The 24,093-nt window shown below is 35.4% G+C and overlaps 2 protein-coding genes across 6 annotated transcripts in view; one reads left to right on the plus strand and one right to left on the minus strand.

Moving 5' to 3' along the window:
* Positions 1–690: 690 nt before the first annotated feature.
* On the minus strand, positions 691–20,356 carry LOC120782306 (glutamate receptor ionotropic, kainate 2). 5 transcript variants are annotated; one of them, XM_040114517.1, is made up of 16 exons: positions 20,045–20,329; positions 19,866–19,962; positions 19,288–19,448; positions 18,723–18,939; positions 18,465–18,655; positions 18,157–18,364; positions 12,719–12,882; positions 9,689–9,919; positions 4,709–4,912; positions 4,564–4,648; positions 4,216–4,492; positions 3,928–4,126; positions 3,613–3,838; positions 1,310–1,422; positions 1,100–1,249; positions 691–1,045 (listed from the first exon to the last, which is right to left on the minus strand). In XM_040114517.1, exons 1-16 carry the CDS (start codon positions 20,045–20,047, stop codon positions 851–853), a joined length of 2,721 nt encoding a protein of 906 aa, XP_039970451.1. In that variant the 5' UTR covers positions 20,048–20,329; the 3' UTR covers positions 691–850. The 5 variants fall into 5 exon arrangements, with proteins under 5 accessions (XP_039970451.1, XP_039970452.1, XP_039970454.1 ...); XM_040114518.1 differs by lacking the exons at positions 19,866–19,962; positions 20,045–20,329 and adding an exon at positions 19,514–19,672; XM_040114519.1 differs by lacking the exon at positions 691–1,045 and having other exon boundaries at positions 1,165–1,249; positions 1,315–1,422; positions 20,045–20,347.
* LOC120782307 (pupal cuticle protein) overlaps positions 12,830–24,093 on the plus strand; it is a 43,730-nt gene continuing 32,466 nt past the window's right edge. Inside the window, exon 1 of the mRNA XM_040114522.1 lies at positions 12,830–12,894. Coding sequence (XP_039970456.1) covers positions 12,853–12,894 — 42 coding nt within the window. The 5' untranslated portion in view covers positions 12,830–12,852. The remainder of the gene's footprint in view (positions 12,895–24,093) is intronic.

The raw sequence follows: 24,093 nt of genomic DNA on the forward strand, positions 1-24,093 counted from the left end.
CTCTACTCGTCACCCTGATCACTTTGGTATATATAACCCTATATCCGTTATGTGAACAAAACTATAATACTCTCCTTAGCAACATTGTTGCGAGAGTATAAAAACACAAATCGAAAAGAGGTCGCAATGGACGCAGGAAAACTTCAACCGTGTTTGGAGCAATGTAATATTTTCAGATGTGTCAACGTTTGTATTGAGTTATTTGGCTAAAAAAAGGACAAACATTTATTAAAACGAGGGTAAACAACCTCAAAAGTTTTATTTTTAAGGATTGTTCTCTGCTCATGGACCTCATTCATGCTCATTCTCACCTGTACGTCGGTATAATAATAATCCTATTTAAAATAGTTTAGTGAAGTCGGCTGAAATGCTTTGCGACAAAATAACCACGATTGGATACTGTAAAAAGACAATGATACGAAACATAGGAGCGAACTCTGTATGGAAGCAAGAAAGCATATATTAACTTTAGATTGGTCATCACAATCACTAAACTCCAATCCAATAGAGAATGTTTGAGGTCTAATGAGAGCCTCAAATAAAAAAAACATTAACGTTAACAAAAGATTTTATTCGACTCCCGGGAGGTCGCTTTCTGTGGAATATACGGGCAATTTAGTTGCATGTTGCCATCAAAGATGTCAAGCAATAAAGACAACGCGGAAGATTTGAGAAAATATAGAATAATCGTGAGCTATAACAAAACAATGTATTTTCTATAATTACAACATTTGAAATATATAATATTTTGAACTTTGCTGTTAAATAAAATAATCATTACATAGTGTTAAATATGATTAAATTACAAAAATGATGGTTAGAAGTTCACACAAATTAGAAAAAAGGGGATCTAAATAGTTTTCTCCGATTCTCCATCAGTTTTTGAACTGTTTTCAATTTCAGAATCAGTGTCTATTGAATCGATTGAAACAAGCGAGTTTCGACTTCGGGAGTATACGGATTGTGCGCTCTTCAGTATGCGTTCGTTATTCGCTAAGTCAATTGCAATACGTAGTTCTTCCAAAAATGCGTCACGAAACGGTACCTAGAAAGGAGTAAATGTATATACAAGCTTTGGATTCCCTCAAAGTGTATGCACCTCATAATAGTTGGATTTCCTTGCCACATATATGCACCACATAATTAAACTATATATTAGAGATATGCCGCTGCCGACTCCAAGCACTAGATATACACCACCCAAGCTCTTTAAATCCAGGGGATTTACTTCACTGCTGTCAGTTTTTTTCTAAAAAATAATATTTGATAATTATTCCAGAAGTATTCGCAAATATATAATTGTCAATACTTTACAAACACCAGCACCAACTTCGTTCCACCATTTATTTTTGAGTCGCGCCAAAACGCCTTGTTCCTGAAGTTCTAACAACGCGTTGTTGAATTTGTCGCGGTATGGCCAATCTGTAAGAAATAAATTAATATAGTATTGTTTTTTCGTTGATCATTAACTATCAGTGGTTTCTTGTAAAACCATGATTAAATTATAATTTCTAAGAGATCAATAACATTTTATTTATAATATGATAGCATGTTACGTCAATTGTATCCGAACACAATTAGAGAAAACGTTTCATTTAAAAATATTACAAGTGCGATATTTATATTTGATAGGTGTTCCTTTGGGAATTACTAAAACTTGTTATATTCTTGCAACGTGTTGCTACATACAACGTGCGTTCCAAAGTAAACAGAACTTAAAAAAAAAACAACAAATGATTTTTTCGGCAAAATCAATTTATTTTATTCAAAATAGTCTCCTTCTGCTTCAATACAGCTTTTTGCACGGTCCAAAAGCATGTCGAACGAGTGTTTTAGCTCGTTGGCCGGTATGACCGCCAGTATGCCGGTGCAAGCCTTTTGAATGGTCTCTACTCTGCATAACGCTTTCATGGGCAAATGCATTTTTCCGAAAAGGAAGAAGTCTCACGGTGCCATATCAGGTGAATACGGGAAGTGGTTAATGGTTAAAATTAATTAAGTTAAATTTTTGGTCAAATATTCGTTCTTCGAATATTTGATTCTGAGATCGGTCGTCAGTCAATTTGTACGGAACAAACTTTCGTAAACCCAAATGTTCGGTCAAAATGCAAAATATCGATGTTTTGGAGATGTTCAATTCCATTTGCATGAATTTCAATGATGATTTTTGATGGAATTTCCGGTAAACACGGATTTTGATTGGCCCACATGTTGATCGTCATTTATGTCCTCACGACCACTTTGAAAACGTTGAAACCAATCGTGCACTCTGCTACGGGATATGCAATCATTGCACTAAACTTGTTTCATAAATTGAAACGTTTCGGTAAAAGTTTTACCAATTTTAAAATAAAATTTAATGTTGACTCTTTGTTCGAAGCTCATTTTCGCACCGATAACACAAACATATTGACACTTAAAACGCAATAACTTCACTTCCAATCGATGAAATGTCATGAAATTTTCACTAGACAATCGATAAAGACAGCAGATTCTAACGCACCATATAGATGGCGCCACCAGGGGGCGCTAGATTCAAAAAGTCCTGTTTACTGTGGAACGCACCTTGTACTTAGTACTATATATGGTTTTGTTCACCTAATCGAGATAGATATAGGGTTATACATATGTTAATGATCCGGGTGACGAGAAAAGTAGAAATCCGGGTGACTGTCTGTCCGTGTAAGCTTTTACTTAAGTAAAAATTGAGATTTATTGATGGCACTTGGTATACGCGTTTATTAGTACCAAAAAAATACGAGTACACAAAACGTCATTGACCGAAAACCTATAAAGTGCCATAATTAAGCACTCTAAAACTCTAATTTGGCATAGGGGATCGCAGTAGCAATGGCCACCGGTGGGAAAAAGTTTCGAACAAGTGGGCATGACCCGTCGCTCAAATAAGTTTAATCTACATATCTTCTAAACCATTTAAGCTACAACAACCAAATTCGCCTAGTGCAAATACTATAAGAACCGACAGTTTGCAAATGTACGCAATCGGATGGTAACCCCGCTCACTCCTCATATAACATAAAGCGCGATAAATCAATAACTAAATATTTTACTGACATTCTTATTTCACCGTACCGAGTATTTTGACCCCAGTACCTATAGTTGACTTTTTACGACAAATATCGGTCAATGTGAGATAATGCTTTCCTGATAATAGTAAGACTGTGTATCAAAATGGTTTCAATAGTAATATAATATTAAGATTTTCGTCCTTACGGGTGACTATACCGCATATATCGGCCAATATGTGAGTTGTCTTAATAAACTTGAGAGAGCGTGTTTTTCTAATAACGGTTCATTTTTGAGCTTAGAATGAATAAAATCGAATGAAAACTCGCCCTAGATCCCATATAGTTAACAAACCATATGTGCCTGAAAGTATTACCCGGCTGTAATCCATGCAAGTTGCAAGAGTATGAAATTTATTTCCTTACTTGTTTAAATAATACTTTTTTCATATTTAATCAAAGCTAACAGGTTAATATTGCCTCCAGTCACATTTATTCGTACATTTAGCGGAAGAATTCCGCCATATCTTAAGCTCATCTTATTTGTTTTCGGTGAGGGTTATATTATTTGTAACACAAAACATACTTTTTACCATTGCGATTCCATATCCTTTTTCATCGAGCGGCTCGCCAACTTTCTTTAAATTACATTCGCGCACAATATGGTATTCAATTGATGTGGATTCCATTAAGAAAGCATAATAGTTATCGGATTTCACGCGATTTACTCCTTCCAGGTTTGTCTCGAAAAGTAAATCCGGGTTTTTGACCATAAAATCATTCATCTTCTTATATGTTTCATGCTCGGAGGTCTAAAAATATGTACATATTTAATATTTATAAAAATAAACTTCAAATCAATAAGGAAAAAAGTGAATTAGAAACGAGTCATAGACCATACTGAAAAGAAACTTCTCGTAGAACCAGTTTTTTTAGCACCATATTTTACTCTTGTATCACTAGCTAATTCATTGACATTATTTATAAGTCCAACAGGTTTTTCGATAGTTAAAAAAGCTGCCAAATTGGCAGTATATGAAGATAGTATTATCAGGGTGAAGAACCACCAAATAGATGCAAGAGTGCGGGTAGAAAGAGACCTAAATAAAAAATGCAAGTGAAAATAAAATATAGTATGCATATTGTTTATATTGGGTTGTGGTAACAATCTGTTCAAATATGTACGTACTTTGGTGCTATCTCAGAGCCTTGCTGTAAAAATGCCCCTGTTGTAAACCAAAAGGAGTTATTTAATGTAAATTGATTTTCCAGTTCTTCAGGTTCTTCAATACATGGATATGGATTGTCCCATTCGGTTGGGGATAATCGCCCCAATATGAAAAAACAAAACGATACACCAATATAGACAAGGCCCAAATAAATCCAAACTTGTCTAGAGAAAGGATCCATGAATGAAAAATTATTAGCGGGCGATTTTTGGGGTTGAGTATACAAAATAGCAATGCCTGATTGAAAAGAGTTGTAGATATATTTTATTTTATTACATTTGTAAATACCATATACAATACATACTTACCTAAATTCATAAATGGAATAGAGAAATCTATTATTTCTTCGCGTTCCGATGTAATTGTCAAATCAGTAATTGCCAAATCTGCTCTCTTTAAATATATTGCTAACGCTAATTTTGCAGATTATATGAAAAATATACAAGTACTTACACCTTCATTTATCTCTTTCATCATTCCTGTAGTCTTATTTGTTGTTTTATTAAAGCTGCCATAATCACTGCCACCATCTATAAATGTATAATTAAAACCTAATTTTGCAGCTAACTCCTTTATTAGGTCTATGCTATATCCTTCATACTGGTTGTTTCCGACCAATTTCTTATGACTCTCCACTAAACTGGCGTAAGGTTTGTTCTATAAATATGTAAAACCCAAGATCTTTCAAAATATAAAATTAATTGCGAAATATATGAATATTTAAAGAATTTGGAATTTAAAATATATTGAGTTGTATATTTCAGTATATTTGAAAACGGAGATAATAATCTTTTCACAGCATTACTAAAATGTCAAGACGAATTTGTAAAATGAAACAAAACAAGTATGGAAGTGCTAAATTCGTGTGCGACCGAACATTTTATACTCTTGCAATTTGAAAGAATCAAATCCAGGGAAATACCTATAGGTGCAAAACGTCAAACGGAGGATCAGAATCCAAACAATTATTTACAGTTGAACTTCCCTAGCTCGAATCACTATAAACCAAATTCCTTCGTCCAATTTTGAGCCCGTCTCCATTAAAGCCCTCTAATACCGTCTCGGAGGTAAAATTTAATGTCTCTGGCGTATTTAGTTATTGGTTTATTATGCTTTTAGTACTATTTAACAGTACAGTTCTTACAATATTTGGCAAATTTGGTTGTTATAGTTATAGTGGTTTAGGAAATATCTATAATAAATTTATTAGAGGGCGGGGACATGCCCACTTTTTCACAATATTTTGCCCACAGGTGCCCCTTGCTACTGCGATCTTCTGTGCCAAATTAGAGTTGTATATCTTAATTTTTATGGCACTTTATAGGTTTTCGGTTAATGGCGTTTTGTTGGAGCGGCAGTGGTCTGATCAGAGAACATAAAACATGAGAAAGCGAGAATGGTGAAATTCCGTGTCGCAATTTTATAAGCTCTGTTAACCGCCCAATCGAACATCATACAAAATTCAATTTGCACCTTCTCTATGTTTTATGTTCTCTGGCTGAACCGTTGGTTTTCATAGTCAAAATTACGCATTTTCTTTGTGCAAGTTCTACAAGTTGTTAAAATGAATATTGACGCGGAGAAACTGGTATTTTTGATAGAGGCAAGAAGCCCGATATATAGTTATAAAAATAAAGATCACACAAATAAGTTAATAACAGAAAAACTATGGGACGAAATAGCTACAGAAATGAATAGTGACGGTAAGTTCAGTTTATTTTATTTACACCATTTGTACATACATACATACATACATACGTAATATTGATAAGTATTTAAAAATATAGTGAAAATCAATTGTAGATATACAGTACTAAACCAAGCAAAATTAGATATCGTATCTTTGCAATCTTCTTTCTTTTGCAAGAACTGATTCGTTTTCTTCTTTTTTCGTTTTATTTCAATGCACACCAAGCGAGACAAAAAGACAAAATGTTGCATTGTGCTTCGCTTGGTTTGAGTTCGAACACAAGATGTTTTTGTGTTTTATTAGTCAAAGACTCACCGGATCAGTCAAAAACGTCTTTGACTGTACTGTCATTCAAAGTGTAAACACAATGACTGCGACAGACTGCAAATTACATCTGTCAAATATTAAAATACACACGTTCTTATGAGCAGTGTTATTTTGACAGCTGCACGACTACACGACTGCAGGCCGACAGTTGTCGTTCTGGCTAACTTCAATATCCTCCTATTTTTGCCAACGACAGTAGAGTTGACAGTAGAATGGAAGATAGAAAGAGGAGGTAGAGTGGTGATGCCACTAATATGTAAAATGTAAAATTGTTCACAGCTCTAACAAACTTGACGTTATTTTACAAATAAAATACATGAAAATAGCTATATTATAGCTCTATTATATCATTTGTAATAACAATTGATAATTTAAAGCAAAAATATTTCTACCTATTTACTTATTTTTTGCATAAAAAATTTCATTTTGAACAAAATATCAAAATTTCATTGAAGTGAAAGGAATTAGTATGGCCACAACGAAATTGTGTACATACAAAATGGACAACTGCGTTGTTTTGTGTACATGTCGGCCATTGTGTTGTTGTTGCTTCTCAAAATGTACATGTAGTAAGATGAACAACGACGTTTTCAGTTCACTGTCGTGCTGCTGCAGTCTGTCGCAGTCATTGTGTTTACACTTTCGCCCCGGTGGATGAACGTCTAGCCACAATCCGCATCAAAGCGAAGTTCTTTAATATATCGCTGATTTGCGCCTACGCCCCGACGGATCATGATGGCCCCGCCATGATATCAAACTCGTGCTTGGCGACTTTAACGCCAGGGTGGGCAAAGAAGGTATCTTTGACACTACGGTCGGTTAATTCAGCCTCCACGACAAAACATCCCCAAATGGGTTGAGGCTGATTGACTTCGCCGGGGCCCGAAATATGGTGATCTGTGGTACTAGATTCCAGCACAAGAAAATACATCAAGCTACCTGGCTGTCTCCGGATCGAAAAACCACCAACCAGATCGATCATGTTGTGATAGACGGAAGACACGTCTCCAGTGTTCTAGACGTGCGTACGCTCCGAGGTCCTAACATCGACTCGGACCACTATCTTATTGCAGCCAAGATTCGCACCCGCCTCTGTGCAGCAAAAAACGCACGTCAACAAACACAAGGAAGTTTCGACGTCGAGAAACTGCAATCGCAACAGACAGCCGAAAGATTTTCTACTCGGCTTGCACTCCTGCTCTCAGAGAGCACTCGTCAACAACTCGGTATAAGGGAACTGTGGGACGGCATTTCAAACTCCTTACGTACAGCTGCAACGGAAACCATTGGTTTTCGGAAAGCGCAAAAGAACAGCTGGTACGACAAGGAGTGCCGTGTCGCAGCGGAGAGAAAACAGGCTGCCTACCTCGCAACGTTACGATCGACCACTACACGTGCAGGATGGGATAGATACCGAGAGTTGAAAAGGGAAGCGAGAGGCATTTGCAGACAGAAAAAGAAAGAGGCCAAAATGCGTGAGTACGAAGAGCTTGATAAGCTGGCCGACAGGGGTAATGCTCGAAAGTTCTACGAAAAAATGCGGCGGCTTACAGAAAGTTTCAATACCGGAGCATACTCTTGTAGAACTCCCAAGGGTGATCTAGTCACCGATGCCCTGAGCATACTTAAATTGTGGAGGGAACACATCTCCAGCCTGCTGAATGGCAGTGAACGCACAACGCCAGGAGAAGGCGAACCCGATTCCCCAATCGATAACGATGGAGCAGACGTTCCATTGCCCGACCATGAAGAAGTTCGAATAGCAATTACCCGCCTGAAGAACAACAAACCGGCTGGGGCCGATGGGTTGCCGGCCGAGCTATTCAAACACGGCGGCGAAGAACTGATAGGGAGCATGCATCAGCTTCTTTGTAAAATAAGGTCGGACGAAAGCATGCCCAACGATTGGAATTTAAGTGTGCTATGCCCAATCCATAAAAAAGGAGACCTCACAATCTGCGCCAACTACCGTGGGATTAGCCTCCTCAACATCGCATATAAGGTTCTATCGAGCGTATTGTGTGGAAGATTAAAGCCCACCGTCAACAAACTGATTGGACCTTATCAGTGTGGCTTTAGACCTGGAAAATCAACAACCGACCAGATATTCACCATGCGCCAAATCTTGGAAAAGACCCGTTAAAGGAGAATCGATACACACCACCTCTTCGTCGATTTCAAAGCTGCTTTCGACAGCACGAAAAGGAGCTGCCTTTATGCCGCGATGTCTGAATTCGGTATCCTCGCAAAACTAATACGGCTGTGTAAACTGACGTTGAGCAACACGAAAAGCTCCGTCAGGATCGGAAAGGACCTGTCCGAGCCGTTCGATACCAAACGAGGTTTCAGACAAGGCGACTCCCTATCGTGCGACTTCTTCAATCTGCTACTGGAGAAAATTATTCGAGCTGCAGAGCTTAATCGAGCAGGTACAATCTTTTATAAGAGTGTACAGCTGCTGGCGTATGCCGATGATATTGATATCATCGGCCTCAACACCCGCGCCGTTAGTTCTGCTTTCTCCAGGCTGGACAAGGAAGCACAGAAAATGGGTCTGGCAGTGAACGAGGGCAAAACGAAATATCTCCTGTCATCAAACAAACAGTCGTCGCACTCGCGACTTGGCTCTCACGTCACTGTTGACAGTCATAACTTTGAAGTTGTAGATAATTTCGTCTATTTAGGAACCAGTATTAACACCACCAACAATGTCAGCCTGGAAATCCAGCGCAGGATTGCTCTTGCCAACAGGTGCTACTTCGGGCTGAGTAGGCAATTGAAAAGTAAAGTCCTCTCTCGACGAACAAAAGCCAAACTCTATAAGTCGCTCATAACTCCCGTCCTGCTATATGGTGCAGAGGCTTGGACGATGACAGCAACCGATGAGTCGACGTTACGAGTTTTCGAGAGAAAAGTTTTGCGAAAGATTTATGGTCCTTTGCGCATTGGCCACGGCGAATATCGCATTCGATGGAACGATGAGGTGTACGAGATATACGACGACATTGACATAGTTCAGCGAATTAAAAGACAACGGCTACGCTGGCTAGGTCATGTTGTCCGGATGGACGAAAACACTCCAGCTCTGAAAGTATTCGACGCAGTACCCGCCGGGGGAAGCAGAGGAAGAGGAAAACCTCTACTCCGTTGGAAGGACCAAGTGGAGAAGGGCCTGGCTTCGTTTGGAATATCCAATTGGCGCCACGTAGCGAAAAGATGAAACGACTGGCGCGCTGTTGTTAACTCGGCTATAATCGCTTAAGCGATGTCTACGCCAATTAAGAAGAAGATATATAATATGATTTATTTTACTGTTAATTTCTCTGTCACTCTATGATAAAAATAACCAATGTAGTATTTGCAAAATAAATAAATAACAATACTCAAGTGGATATATACAAGTATATACAACTTACTGGCACTGAAATAAGAACACGAAATGTTTTGTTCACCAAAGAATTGGCATCAACCTCACTCCATAGTTCTAATTGAGGTGGACGTTGAATTGTTAAGTTATTACGTTCGTCCCAAGTGCCAATCTTCACAAGTCCACTAGTTTGCAGCTCTACAATATCTAGGATATAACCTTTTCGTATGTTTCCATCAAAGTATATAGGCCCAGTAATGGTTTTTTCCTGCATGTTAATCTGCAAGAAAGTAAATATTAGTTTATTTAATAAACTTTATATCGTCACTTAAAAAGCAAAATAACGTAACATCACTTTTCATAAGTTTTCAGAGAGGGAAGTCACGATACGAAAACGAAACTACCCAAATTGAAGCAAAATTTGAGTTTTGGTTATAACTTGGATACGTCTGGTAACTAAAGCTTAAAATTGTGTACAAATACAGTGGTCGTCCAGAAAAACAAATTTTAAAATTTTCAAGATTTCGAATTTTATTTTTTGAACAAACCAACAAAATCATTGTATTGATGTTTCTATATTACGAACGCAAAAAAAAAGGAAGAACTGAATTCGGGTGCAATCGAATATTTTATACTCTTAAAACTTGCAGGAATCAAAGCCAGGGCAATACCTTAAGGTTAATTTCTTCTTGATTTGTTTAATGAAAAGTTAAAGAATCAAATGGAATTTAAAATTGTGTTACATAGAAAGTAGGTGTGGTTGTACGAGTAGTCCGATTTCCCCCATTTTTATACTGTGATATAGTAGGAATGTGATAAGAGGGAGACCGATATATGAGATATAAAGTAAACTGCAAGTTCAAAAATCGTTATATAGATATATGGGGGCTAAGGGGAGTATTGATTCGATGCAAATCATCTTTGATATAAGGGCATAAAATTATCAGGAATAATGGTTTTTAGGAAAATGTGTTCATACATTTTTATACTCTTGCAACCAGTTGCTACAGAGTATTATAGTTTTGTTCACCTATCGGTTGTACGTATCACCTAAAACTAATCGGATAGATTTGGGGTTATAAAAGTATATATACATATATGTAAATGATCAGGATGACGAGAAAAATTTAAATCCGGTTGACTGTCTGCCCTCCGTCCGTGCAAGCTGTAACTTGAGTAAAAATTAAGATATCTTGATGAAACTAGGTATGTAGGTATGTACGTCCACAAATCGCCATTAACCGAAAACATATAAAGTGCCATAACTAATCACTAAATTAAGATATTAAGTAATTTGGTACAGAGAATCACAGTAGCAAGAAGCACCTGTGGGGAAATTTTTTGAAAAAGTGGGCGCGGCTCCGCACTCTAACAAGTTTAATGTACCCATATCTCGGACCGGACTAACCGATTTCGATAAAATTTAGTACGCAGCATTATTCTGACATTCTTATGTCACGTTGTGAAAATGGACAAAAAAAAGTGGGCGCGGCTCCGCACTCTAACAAGTTTAATGTACCTATATCTCGGACCGGACTAACCGATTTCGATAAAATTTAGTACGCAGCATTATTCTGACATTCTTATGTCACGTTGTGAAAATGGACAAAAAAAGTGGGCGCGGCTCCGCACTCTAACAAGTTTGATGTACCCATATCTCGGACCGGACTAACCGATTTCGATCAAATTTAGTACGCAGCACTATTCTGACATTCTTATGTCACGTTGTGAAAATGGACAAAATCGAGCAACAATCACGCCTACTTCCCATATAGAACAACTCTCAAAAGCCCCAATATACTGAATTGACTTTGTACCGCATATATCGGCCAATATGTAGTATAATTATATAATATTATTTTAAAAACGAAAACATTAATGAACTTCAAGGATACTTGAGCAAGCACGTTGTACACCGTTAGTATCAACTTCCTTAAGGCACTTCCGGATGCGATGTGTCAGCTGCTTCAAATTTTTAGACTTCCAACTATTTTTGTACACTAAAGCTTTGATTTTTCCAAAAAGATCCTCAATCGGTCGGCATTGTGTTAAGTTTGTCGGATTCTTTTTTTTAGGCACACAGTAAATGTTTTTGTTAACCAAGAACTTCAATGTGGCATTTGCATAATGAGAAGAGGCTTTGTCCGGCCAAAATACGGTTTCATCGTTTTTATGGTGTTTACGTATGAAAGAAACCAAAATTTTGTCCAAACATTGATTGATATAGGCCTATGATATGTATATGGCTGTAAGCATTTGAATTTTCGTGCGGCTTCGGTTTGACTTATGCAATCCTTATTGTTGAGCTCTGTCTTCAGCTTCCGAATGGTTTGAGGCGTCATAATAGTCGGCTTTCTTCCAGAACACGGTAGCCTTTCTATTTTCAGAGTACTTAATACTGAGTATATTGTTCTTCTGGAGACGCCTTCCGCCATAAAATGCACACACGTAAACTTTTTTCCGGCGGTTTCATGTTTTTTATAAAATTTTACAACGCGGTCGCGGAGGTGTTGCTCTTAGAAGCGATTATAAGCACTAATTAAATTTGTAAGCTGTTACAAATTACACGCCAAAAAGATGATGCAATCAGTTCGCTAATTGCGTAATATTAGTATTTGAAAAATAGAAATAACAAAATAGCAGGCCATTAAAATTAGTGCAGATTTTTAGTTATAACTCGTTATATAACTAATATCAGGATTTTTTGGTTTTACTCTATATGATTGGTTTTACACCTTAAAATATTTCCTTGGTTTTGATGCTTGCAAGTTAGAAGAGTATAAAATGTTCGGTTGCACCCGAACTTAGCCCTTCTTTACTTGTTTAAAAGTAAAAGTTGAAAATCACGAAATCAATTTTTCGCCGTTTGATCTCGAGTATTTTTTTCCACATATGGGAACGAAATGGACTTTCAGTAATTTTAAATCACGTTTTGAACATATTCACTAACTTTCTGCTTGTTGTAACTTTATGTAATCTTGAACGTTTGTTTTGATCGCAGTAATGAATCGTAAACAAAAAAACTTAGTTTTGCATTTTTTGATGATACATTGCTTTGCATTTTCAGTTCTGCAAATACCGAACGCATGTAATTTTTAAATGTTGATCCATCAGTCTGCACGTGGTTGCTTTGTTCGGAACAGTTTAAGGCTTGTGGACGATATACTAAATTTTTTGTAGATTCGGCAAAAACTTGTACGGCATCATAAGTTAATGCCATTTCCAGAGTTATTGGACAGGAACCTGCTCAAAAAGGTAATGAAGAAAATTTGTTGGTAATTATAAATAAATTATTTAATATAATTCAACATTTATAATATATACTCGTACCTGTATACATGTATGTATGTATATACTTTTTTATAACTCATACCCTTACATATATCAATTCCATTTGGCATTCTTCTAATGTTAATTTTTTTTTCAATATTTAGCCATCGAATTATCTAGTCAATTTCCAAAACTATGTTTTGGTCGATTTGTGGCGACCGTCGTCCCTCGCTAGTTATTTTTACGAATTTGACCAAACAACTGGGATGGAGTTGCATACCATTCAGAAACGACCATTTTATGTCGATCATCGATGTGTAGCATGACTTGATTTAACTAATTTCAAAATACCTAAGTAGCTAAGGTTATTTAATGTACAATTCGTTCTCTATAATTCTCTGGGTATCTTAGTAAAATTTGATGCTTTCAAGTGTCCAGATTACGACCTTGTTTATTTATTTATTATTTGTAAAATAATAATACAATTATTATTATACATTATACATAAGGAGCACTAGCTACAGAGGCTTTCAGCTCACGGCTTACTTAAATAATAAAGAAGGAAGCTTCCATGTAAGAATTATTAATATGAGAGCTTGTTATTGTATAATAGTAGTTATGGAATAAGATTTTGCGAAGTATGTATAACTCTTTCCTCGATAGGAAGGAGTCCGGCTTCCTTTTGAAGGAACTTTTTTGGTGATGTTGGGAATGCCCGCATACTTATTCTAACAGCAGCATGATATGGTGCAAAGATTTGCTTTATGTTGTTGGCATAGATAGGGAGACCAAATCAACAATCACAGGATAAAGGGGTTGATACATAAGTGAGTTACGGTGGGGAAGTGATCGCTGTTATACACATAGATCAGTTAGTGTTTGGCTGTTAAGTTTGGGGGCGATAGCAGAAGAACAAATGACCTGGTCTACATTCGTGAACGAATTATGTGTAGAAAAATGCATAGGAGAACCGTCGTTTAAAATTGTCAAGTTTTCCGCTAATATAAGGTCTTTTATGATTTTACCTCTTTGGTTGGTACATGTGGAACCCCAAAGAGGACTCCAGGCATTGAAATCGCCAAGTATAAGTATGAGTGATTGGATAGGTCCGATTATATCGCGTAGTGGAATGTAAATTGTTAGGATGGTTAATTTAAATCCAATAAATATTTCTACTGCTATCGTAGCAATATTAAAACATGTAGGGAGAAGTTTGTGTGGGATATCTTTTTTTTATTAAAGACCTTGTTTGTTGGTATGCTTTTGTGTTAAGTTGGAGAAATAGGCAGCGTATTGGTTGGGTATAGTAGCTGCGGAATTAAATAAAATGTGTGTTTCTTGTAGTGATATAACAGTTGGTGATTGTTCTTTTATGAGTAATTCTAGATCAGTGTAATTGTTGTACAGCCCGTTCATATTCCATTGGAGAAATTTGAGCATTTCTTACCAATGAGAGTATTAAGAAAGAAGTGGGAATTAATTATGAGAGTTATTGTTCTTCACCGTCAGAAGTGATAATTTCATGAGGTGAAATATTGCCTGTATAAGTATGTGGAGAAAAATCGGTTGTATTCACCTAACGGTTGAATGTATCACCTAAAACTAAGCGAGATAGAATATATACATACTAGGGGACTCGGCCACGCGTTGCTGTAATATACATTTTATACTATTATTCATATAATAAACTATTCAATACAGTGAAAATTTTATATTTTTTTATCATAAGAATCCAAGGGAATGTACTTGAGGTCTAATTTTGAATATGTTCATACAAATAAATTTCAGTGGAAAAAATAACGTATTTAAGGTTGCTTTTTCAAGGTCTGTCCAGTTAATGGATATGTCCGCTTAATAGAGTGTCCATTTAATAGAGCATTCACTGTATTTTTTAATTATGAATTGTTTTTACTATCCTATCTTCTAAGTTGGTTCGAATTGGACGAAATGTGTGCTAAATTTAACTAAAATCGGTTTAGTAGTTTAGGAGTCCATCGCGGACAAACATTGTGACACGTACTTTTTATATATAAAGATTTATAATTGATTAGAATGATGAAAAGAGTTGAAATCCGAGCCTGTCTGACTTGATATACATGTTCCTTGTCCAAAAATTTAAGACAAGTTCGAAGATGGGAGTAATTGGACCAAATTAAGGGATAATCCTTTCCTGACAATGGCATGTCAATGTGTTAAAAATAGGTTCAGTGGGATCAATAATTCCCGGAGCTCCCACATACCTAATGTAATGATTTTCTAACTTATGCCGCATATATCGGCCATTACGTTAGATATCTCAATGAAAGAGAACGTGTTTTACTAATAACAGTGCGTATTTGTGTCTAAAATGGATAAAATCAGCCGAAAACTTGACCTAGCCCTCATATAACTAACATATAACATCCGGGTGACTTTGCCCCGATCTTAAGCTGCTCGGCTTCAGAAAACAAAAATTTCAACAGCCAGAATTAAGAATTAGATTAATATAGTTTATTATTTTTAAATGTTACTTGTTAATAGTAGATGTGTGCTGGAATAAGAACCTTAAAAATAATATCAGACCACAGAAATGGACTACAGACTGACCCATTCATGAGTTTTACAAGAAATATTATACTAAGCATTTCCCTACAACTAGCGAGTATAGGGAGATTTATAAGCTTTAAACGGTTAGTATATAGAGGAAAATTTAATCTGGAATCCCAATGAAAATGATTCAAGGCAAAAAGTAATATATGTTTTTGAACGGACTCTAACTTCTCCGAATGGACTTGATAACTAGGGTTTCAAAGTATAGAAGCACACTCAAATACAGGCCTAACCAAAGATGTAAAAAGAATTTTTGTAGTAAGCGGATCTCTAAATTCTTTAGACAAACGTTTAACAAAACTAAGAGCGCCTTTAGCTTTAAAAACCGTGGAAGATGCATGAGGATTAAAATTGAGTGTGAGGTCCATAGTTACCCTCAGATTAACAAAACTGCATTCTTGCCCCAAGCTAAAGTTTTTTATTACGTATGAAGTGGGGTCTACAGGTCTACGGGAAAAGCAGATCGTTTTAAATTTTTTAAGGTTCAATGCCATATCATTTCTAACACACCAAGAAACTAGATTGTTTAAGGCTTTTTGCAACTGACATCTTTCACTATTTAAAGTATATGATTATAATATATTATTGATAAGTTTTACATCGTCAGCATATGTGTAATAAAACTCTTGAATACTTAATAACAAATGATATACTATATCATTAATAAATAACAAGAACAAATTGGATCAAGATGGCTACCTTGAGGACCGCCTGAAGGGATATTAATTACGTCCGAAAAATTATCGTTAAGTATAACTCGTTGAGTTCTATTACTAAGATAAGAACAAACCCATTTTAGAAATATTGGTTGAAAACCAAGAAGATCCCGTTTATTCCAAATAATTGAATGGTTTACTTTATCAAAAGCTTTACTAAAATCTGTGTATATAACATCGGTATCCTTATTCTCCCTAAAGCCTAGTTACATGTGTTACAAATTCTAGCAAATTAGTTACTGTAGATTTCCCTTTAGTGGAGAAATCTATAATAGAAGGTTATTTCGTCTGTTATACGAGTAATTGCTTCAAAAAATTTAGGTATTGCTGGCAACTGTGTTATTCCCCTATAGTTTTCAATGGATGACCTAAATCCACTCTTATGCAAAGGATGATAAATGATAAAACACGAAATTTTCTATTTTTATTAAATATTAACTACATTAATCCGGATTAATGCATGAGTTAGTGAAGAAAACTCCGTTGCTAACTCCCATTTAATCCTGATGAAATTTTAGAGAGTTAGCTGCATTTTCTGCAACATTGTTAAAAATGGCCAATTTTAATCTATTTTTTTTTTCTTTTCAATAATAAAACAAGAAGTTTTATGTTATGATGCAGTTTTAAAAATAACGTGTTGATATGTTTTTGTAAAAAAAAATGGCTAACAACCGCATTGTTTATCTTCTATCCATTTTCATTGAAAATATTATAAAAATGACAATTAGTTGTTTACCAGAGTTTCAAACTCGCCTGCTGCCGTCTGTCACCTACAAATTTGGATCTGATTAAGTGCGCAGTTAATCCGAATTAACGCTGCCGTCTGTCAAGGCTATAAGTTAAATAAATACTTATACACAAAACGATTTTCCAAAATGAAAAATAAGTCAACACGGGAAATAGAAATATTGTCCTTATCCAGTAATTGGAACGTACTCATGTTCGGTTACAGGAATTGGCTTTGTATGAAAATATTAATGAAAGCGTTTTCATAAAATTGGTTAGGTTATGGCAGGTATCCGGTTATACGTTCCGGTGAATTATTAGAATTAATAAGAAAAATTTGCAATAAGTAAGGAAAGGATAAGTAACCGAACATTTTATACTATTGTAACTTACAAGGATTAAAGCCGGCTTAATACCTTCAAGTGTTGGCAATATTAATCCATTGTTTACAACAACGAAATCGTGAACATTATTGTGAAGCTTATAGACTCTTTTAGTTTTATTACAACATTTTGCTTCCCTTTAGCGAAAATTATACTAAAAACATTGGGGACAGGGAAATTGAAGGTTGGTTGCATTAATTTTTGGCATTGCTCAGGTATACTTGAGAACTTATTTTAAAGCAAGCCGATATACATGTATGCATAAAGTCAATTGGAAGTTTGAAAATCTTTATATGGTATTAGGTTATGGGGGAAGTATTGATTACATTCAACCCATTGACACAAGGGTAGTAATTGATCAAATCTGGCGAATACATTAGTTCTTGATTTATATAATATAATGGAAAGTGAAAAAATCAGTGGAATTTAAAATTGTGTTACATGGTAGGGGTTTGTTTTTGTCTGAGTTTGACTATTTTCACACTGTAATGGAGAATGTTAAACCCATTTCAGTTGAAATCGTCTCGTCATCTGACCATATATATATGTATGTATGTAACCATATATCTAATTCGATTATTTTTAGGTGATATAACAACAATTAGGCGAATAAAACTGTTATATTCTGTAGCAACACGTTGTAAGAGTATACATAAGTATTCGATATTTTCTCTAAAGATATTCAATGGATTTAAATCTTACAATTCGCAAAATAGTGTAGGCAACTACTCAAGATCATTTTCCTAATTTCGATATTTCCCCTTATTATCGATAACAAGTGTTGAAAGTTGCTTCACTATTCACAATTGTGTTAACGTTTTTGAAATACTAACCATTGGCTATTCGGTTATTATTGTTTTCATTGTAATCCATATCCAATTGTGATATTAAATTATTAACGATGCCCTGATTTGGAGAAAACATTCTAAATCCGGTTATATTCGCTTCACTGTATTTATATTCTTTCAGATCAAAAGTTTGTAAGTCGAGATTACCAATAACATAGGAATATTTATCATTCATTATTCCAACTTGCTGTGCCTAATAAAGAATGGAAAACTAGAAGTAGTATTTTATATACAGTAAACCTTCTAATGTACTATATATAATATACAGTACAATACTTGTATATAATTAATACCTGTTTCAAAAGTTCAGCTACAGATGGGGTAGAGCCTACAACTACAATGTGTCCATCTTCCGATTTGCGTACTCGTCGCAGAACTGCTTTGAAATTTCCACTTAGTTTAAGATCATACCGCAATACATTGATGACTGGTCCGTCACTGTTGTAGAATGACATCAAACCATTTAAAATGCTTAAATATTCGGCTGGATAAAGATGGGTTAAAATTTTATACGTATTTTTGTATGTATATATAAGAAGGTGTTTACTTACAAGATTCATAAAGGAAAGTAAAATGTGTCCATTCGAATAAATTGATAATGTCGTGCAAAATACGTGCCAAATCTATTGGATTTGGGTATAAATTGAATCCCTCCACATTCTCACTCATATGTGGATAAATATAAGGCACATCCTTAGCATCACATACTGTTAAAAGATGCGCTGATGTTTGTCGTGAAGAAGGCCCAAAAATAGCACCTATGCCAGTCTGTACATATGAAGAAACACGCATATTTATATTTACATATAATGTATTTCCTATTTTCATAAAAACATAATTAGGTGCACTTATTTTTTTTTTTTTTTACACGGTAGATTGTTTCCACAAAAATGGAATTCCTCTAAATATGTGAATATAAAATTCTAAATACATATAGCAAATTACTCAACCGTTTTTGAAGAGTTCGACGAAAAGAAGAAATATCTATCTGCTACCTTTTTTCGCATTTAAAACTGAAAACATTTAGTATTTTAAATTCTTATACATACATAGGTAGCCATTGAGCATGTATGCAGCTAATGTTAGTTTATATGTTATTAGTATTGTAATTCTTACCTGCATAAATTTGCAAAGTTTAGCATGTCCTTCTATCGAATCGCCAAACTTTATTTGTTCGTTATTCCCTATCAAGGGTATCCCTAAATCGGTGTTGGCTACAGTAATAGCATAGTTAAAAGTCTTCTGTAACGGCTCCATATTGTCGTCAGATATAATACCTAGTAAAATGTAAGAGAAAGTGATATTCATGAGAAAAGTGCTTCTGTAAAAGGGTTATACATACTCTGCTAGGAATAGAAACTATATTAAGTTATTTGTAGTATGCACGAGCGATAAATTCGATTAATTCATTCTGAATATTTTTACGAATAACTCCATGTCTATCTCAAATAGTTTATGCTGCTATAAACAGCTGTTCGACAAATAAAATGGTCATCATTAATACCACATGGTGTGAGTGCACAAAAATACAAATCACTGTTTCTTCTTGATTCGTTGATTATTAAAAATCGAAATCATCGTTTTAACATTGACATAAACACTTGTACACATTTTTTAAATTAATCCAAATAAAGAATATAGTATACCGAGACATTGTTCTATTTTTAACCACATCGACATTAGAAGTCACTTACCAATCGAGATTCCCTCATTTTTTTCAATATTAGTGAAACCCTTCACGTAAATAATAAATGTGTATAAGATTCCAAAAATCCAGTTGTTTTGTACTTGCTGCAATTTTATAAATTTTTACACATTATATTTTTGGTGTCTGCTCATTTTTAAAGTCCGTTGTTAATTATGTGTTGTTTACCATATTTTTTTTATATTTCACGGAAAAACAGCGCTATGACACATCCATCGACCAACAGGCACGCAATAGCAACTGATTTGAAAATTTTTAATAATTACAAAAATATATCTTGCTAGTTCGAATAAGTTGAATGCGTGAACATGCATACAAGCAGATTTATCGTGCATATTTCTAAAGTCCGTGGTAGCATAAAACTACATAGTTCCATGCACAATTCCAAAAATACATACATATACGTTTGTGCCGCAGTGATGATTTCGGTTCAATTTTATTAAAATGCAGCACTGTATATAATTCGTCTTATTTTCCGGAAATTTGCCGGAATTTTAACTACATATTTTCTTTTTCTGTGTGTCAATTGGTGGATTTATAGATATAGATAATAAACATTGATGTAAAAATAATCTAACCGTACCTTTAAGTGATGGCATGGGTTTCCTGGGGGAAAAAAGTTAAAAAATAAAAAAAAATTGTTTCTCATATAAAAAATTAAATATTTTATTAGATTTTTTGATTTTTCAAATACTCGTATACACTATTAACAAAGAAATTCTGAAATTTTTTGAAAAAAATATTTTAAACTCGGAGATGTTCCCGCGTTGGCAGGATATCTTCTTATAGGATCAGTGAAAAAAATATGTGTTTTAGTTAAAAACTTAATTTCGAACTTGGGCGAAGAAAAACAAGTGAAAATTGGATTTTTGGCAGAAATTTTTATGAAATAATAATAATTTCGGTGAAACATTTTTTCAAAAAGTTGTAACATAAAAAATCCTTCGTCCAAGGCCTTAACAAGGACCTGTGTAAAATTTCATGAAGATCGGTTGAGTAATGCTCGAGAAATCTTGATAACCGATTTCTAAAACACAGTTTTGAGAAAAACGCGTTTAAGGACGGCGCACTTAGTCTAGCTAGCCTCAAGTGCACAAGTTATCAAGGCTGTATCTCCGAAACTATTACTTGGATCAACTTTAAAAATTAGAAGAATGTTCTAGAGGTGTTTTAGAATTTAATAAGGCAATAAAAAAAATCCATTTTTCGAAACCCGTACCCGTATATTCGAAAGAACCGAATCAAGTCAAAATTGTTTCAACACTACATTTTGCTTGTGTGAAATATTTAAATAGAAATGAAGCTAATTAACTCAAATAAGATATATGTGATATACATTGCGACAAAAAAGTACCCCACCAGATATAATAAGGTTATGCAAACGATTTTTCCAGTTCTCGAAACACTTTTCGACAAAATCATTCGAACGGACTCGGGAGAGATGTGAAGCTCTCTTGCCATCTCTATTATTATTTTCATCAGTTTATGAGGTTCACCGTCTATCCGTCCGTCTATCTTTGCACCACTCGTAGGCGTGTGTTTTTGATAAAAATGAATCACCGTAAGCTTTTTCCAACATTTGCAACGATTCGCACACAGAAATACAAAATTTGAGACCAATTCTTTTTTCGATATTTTTATCCATTGTAAAAATCGCAACGCACTACTGAGGTTTATCGATATAAGCAGTTGCTGTAAAGAAACTGTTTGATAGATCGCGCATAGTAATTAAGGACAGTCTTACCATCTTAGAAAAATTCGTTTTTTTTGCAATACCTTTTACCCGAGAAATTTAATTACAATTTCCGGGTGCTTTTTTATCAGCAATGCTATATTTTTCTGATAACAGTATTATCATACTATTTCCATATAGTACTTTAAAAAACAGAGCTAAAACAAAAAGAAGCAACGTTAACTTCGGTTGCACCAAATCTATCAGTTTGTGTGGCAGCTTTATGCTGTAGTGACTTGATCTTAACAATTTAATCTTCGAAGAAACTGTTGTCTTGGACAATAACCCATGCCAAATTTGATTAAGATATCTCGTCGAATGAAAAAGCTTTCCATATAAGCACTTGAGTCCTACCGTTCAGTGTGTACGGCAGCTATGTAAGTACATATATGCTTTAGCAATCGCATCTAAACAATTTTTTCGGAGATTGCACCTTTGGCTCATGCAATAATTGGTGCCAAATTTCTTGAAAATATTTCATCAAATGAAGCTGTATGCTATAGTAGTCCGATATACGCCATTCCGACAAATGAGCAGCTTCTTGGGAATAAAAGACGTATGTAAAATTTCAGACCGGTTATCTAAAAAATGAGGGACTAGTTCGCATATATGCAGACGGACATATGTTTTTAGAATACATACATAAGTATGTTTGAGTCTAATAGTTTCATTGCTGTCATCTAATAACTCACTTGGAGATAAATGTGGTGAATATACGGTGGTTGATCGGTGGTATTAATTGCGTTTCTGGTTTTAAATTCGGTCACAATCGTATTTTTTTTGAAAAAAATTTAGCTTTATCGGGGCAAGTCGAGCGAGAATGCGTTTCATACCCAAAACCATTCGAACGGACTCGCGAGAGATGTCAAGCTCTCCTGTCACCTCTCTAACACTTGCCTGACGATTTTCCAGCACCATGTCTTCAACGACCGCGCTTGCGTTTTTGATAAAAGTGAATTATTTTTGGAAATTGAATGCACATATTGGCAGGGAAATTTTGTCTACACGAGATTTCCAATGACAATGCTGAGAAGTTGAACAACTTTGCTGCCTCGATCTTATAATAAGGAGCACAATGTCTAATTGAAAAAATATACACAAAATAAAATAGACCATTTGCCAAGCGATCGACGGCATAAATCGTCACTTATAAATTTTTTACGGAGCTAATATTGACTCTGACCACTTTGTCGTGGGCACGGTGCACGGGTTTCCCTTTCAAGGAAGAATAAAAACACAGTGAGGGATAGCATAAATATTGATAAGCCAAAGTAACTAAACTTCGAAAAGCTTTTCAAATGCAATTCAAGATACAACTGTGCGGAAATCTAAACAGATGAAGATCATTCAGAATATATCTCTTGAGGTACTAGGCAAAATGCAGATAAAGAAACAAAAAATATGGTTCGATGACGAGTGCAAAACGGTCAGTTTGAAAAAGAATGACGCATACAAGGCTATGTTAAATCGAAAAGCAAGAACTCTACAGAGAAAAACTTTGCAATAAATAAAGAAACAAAAGTATAAATATGCACCACATTACCGGACACAACTTAAGCGTTATCTCTGTTTGCATTTTCGTGCGCTTTTGCGATTTTATATTCGTAATATCATTGGCCATAACAACCACGCCATTAGCTCTGCTTTCTCCAGGTCGGACAAGAAAGCGAAACAAATGCGTGGTAGTAAACGAGGGCAAGACGATATATGTATACTTGTCAACAACAGTTGTCACATTCGCGATTTGGCTGCCACGTCACTGTTGATAGTCATAACTTTGAAGTCGTAGATAATTTTGTCTATCTTGGAACCAGCATTAATACCAACAACAACATCACCCTCGAAATCTAACGCAGAATAACTCTTGTCAACAGGTGCTATTTCCGACTGAGTAGGAAATTGAGAAGTAAAGTCCTCTCTCGACGAACAAAGACCAAACTCTAGAAGTCCCCCATCATCCTCGACCTGCTATATCGTAAAGAGGCACGGACGATTGCAACATCTGATGAGTCGGCGTTATGAGTTTTCAAGAGAAAGGTTTTGTGGAAGATTTATGGTCCTTTGCGCATTGGCAACGGTCAATATCGCAGTCGATGGAACGATGAGCTGTACGAGATATACGACAACATTCATCCGAATGGACACTCCAGTTTTGAAAGTATTCAACGCAGTACCCACCGGGGGAAGCAGAGGAAGAGGGAGATTTCCACTCCGTTGGGAAGACCAGGTGGAGAAGGACCTGACTACACTTGGAATCTCCAGTTGGCACCAAACTGCAAAAAGGAAGAACGACTGGAGCGCTGTTGTAAACTTGGCTATAACCGCGTAAGCGGTGTCAACGCCAATAAATATTTGAAATTATCTTTAAGATAGGATTTTGCATAGATGCACATAGAGAATCTTCGATTCATTCAAAACTTTGAAGCCAGTTTATTACGAAATTTTTGACCAAAAGTCTAATTTTTAACGAGGGCAACGGTGGGAC

The sequence above is a fragment of the Bactrocera tryoni genome, chromosome 1, assembly GCF_016617805.1.
Source record: "Bactrocera tryoni isolate S06 chromosome 1, CSIRO_BtryS06_freeze2, whole genome shotgun sequence".
Lineage (NCBI taxonomy): Eukaryota > Metazoa > Arthropoda > Insecta > Diptera > Tephritidae > Bactrocera > Bactrocera tryoni.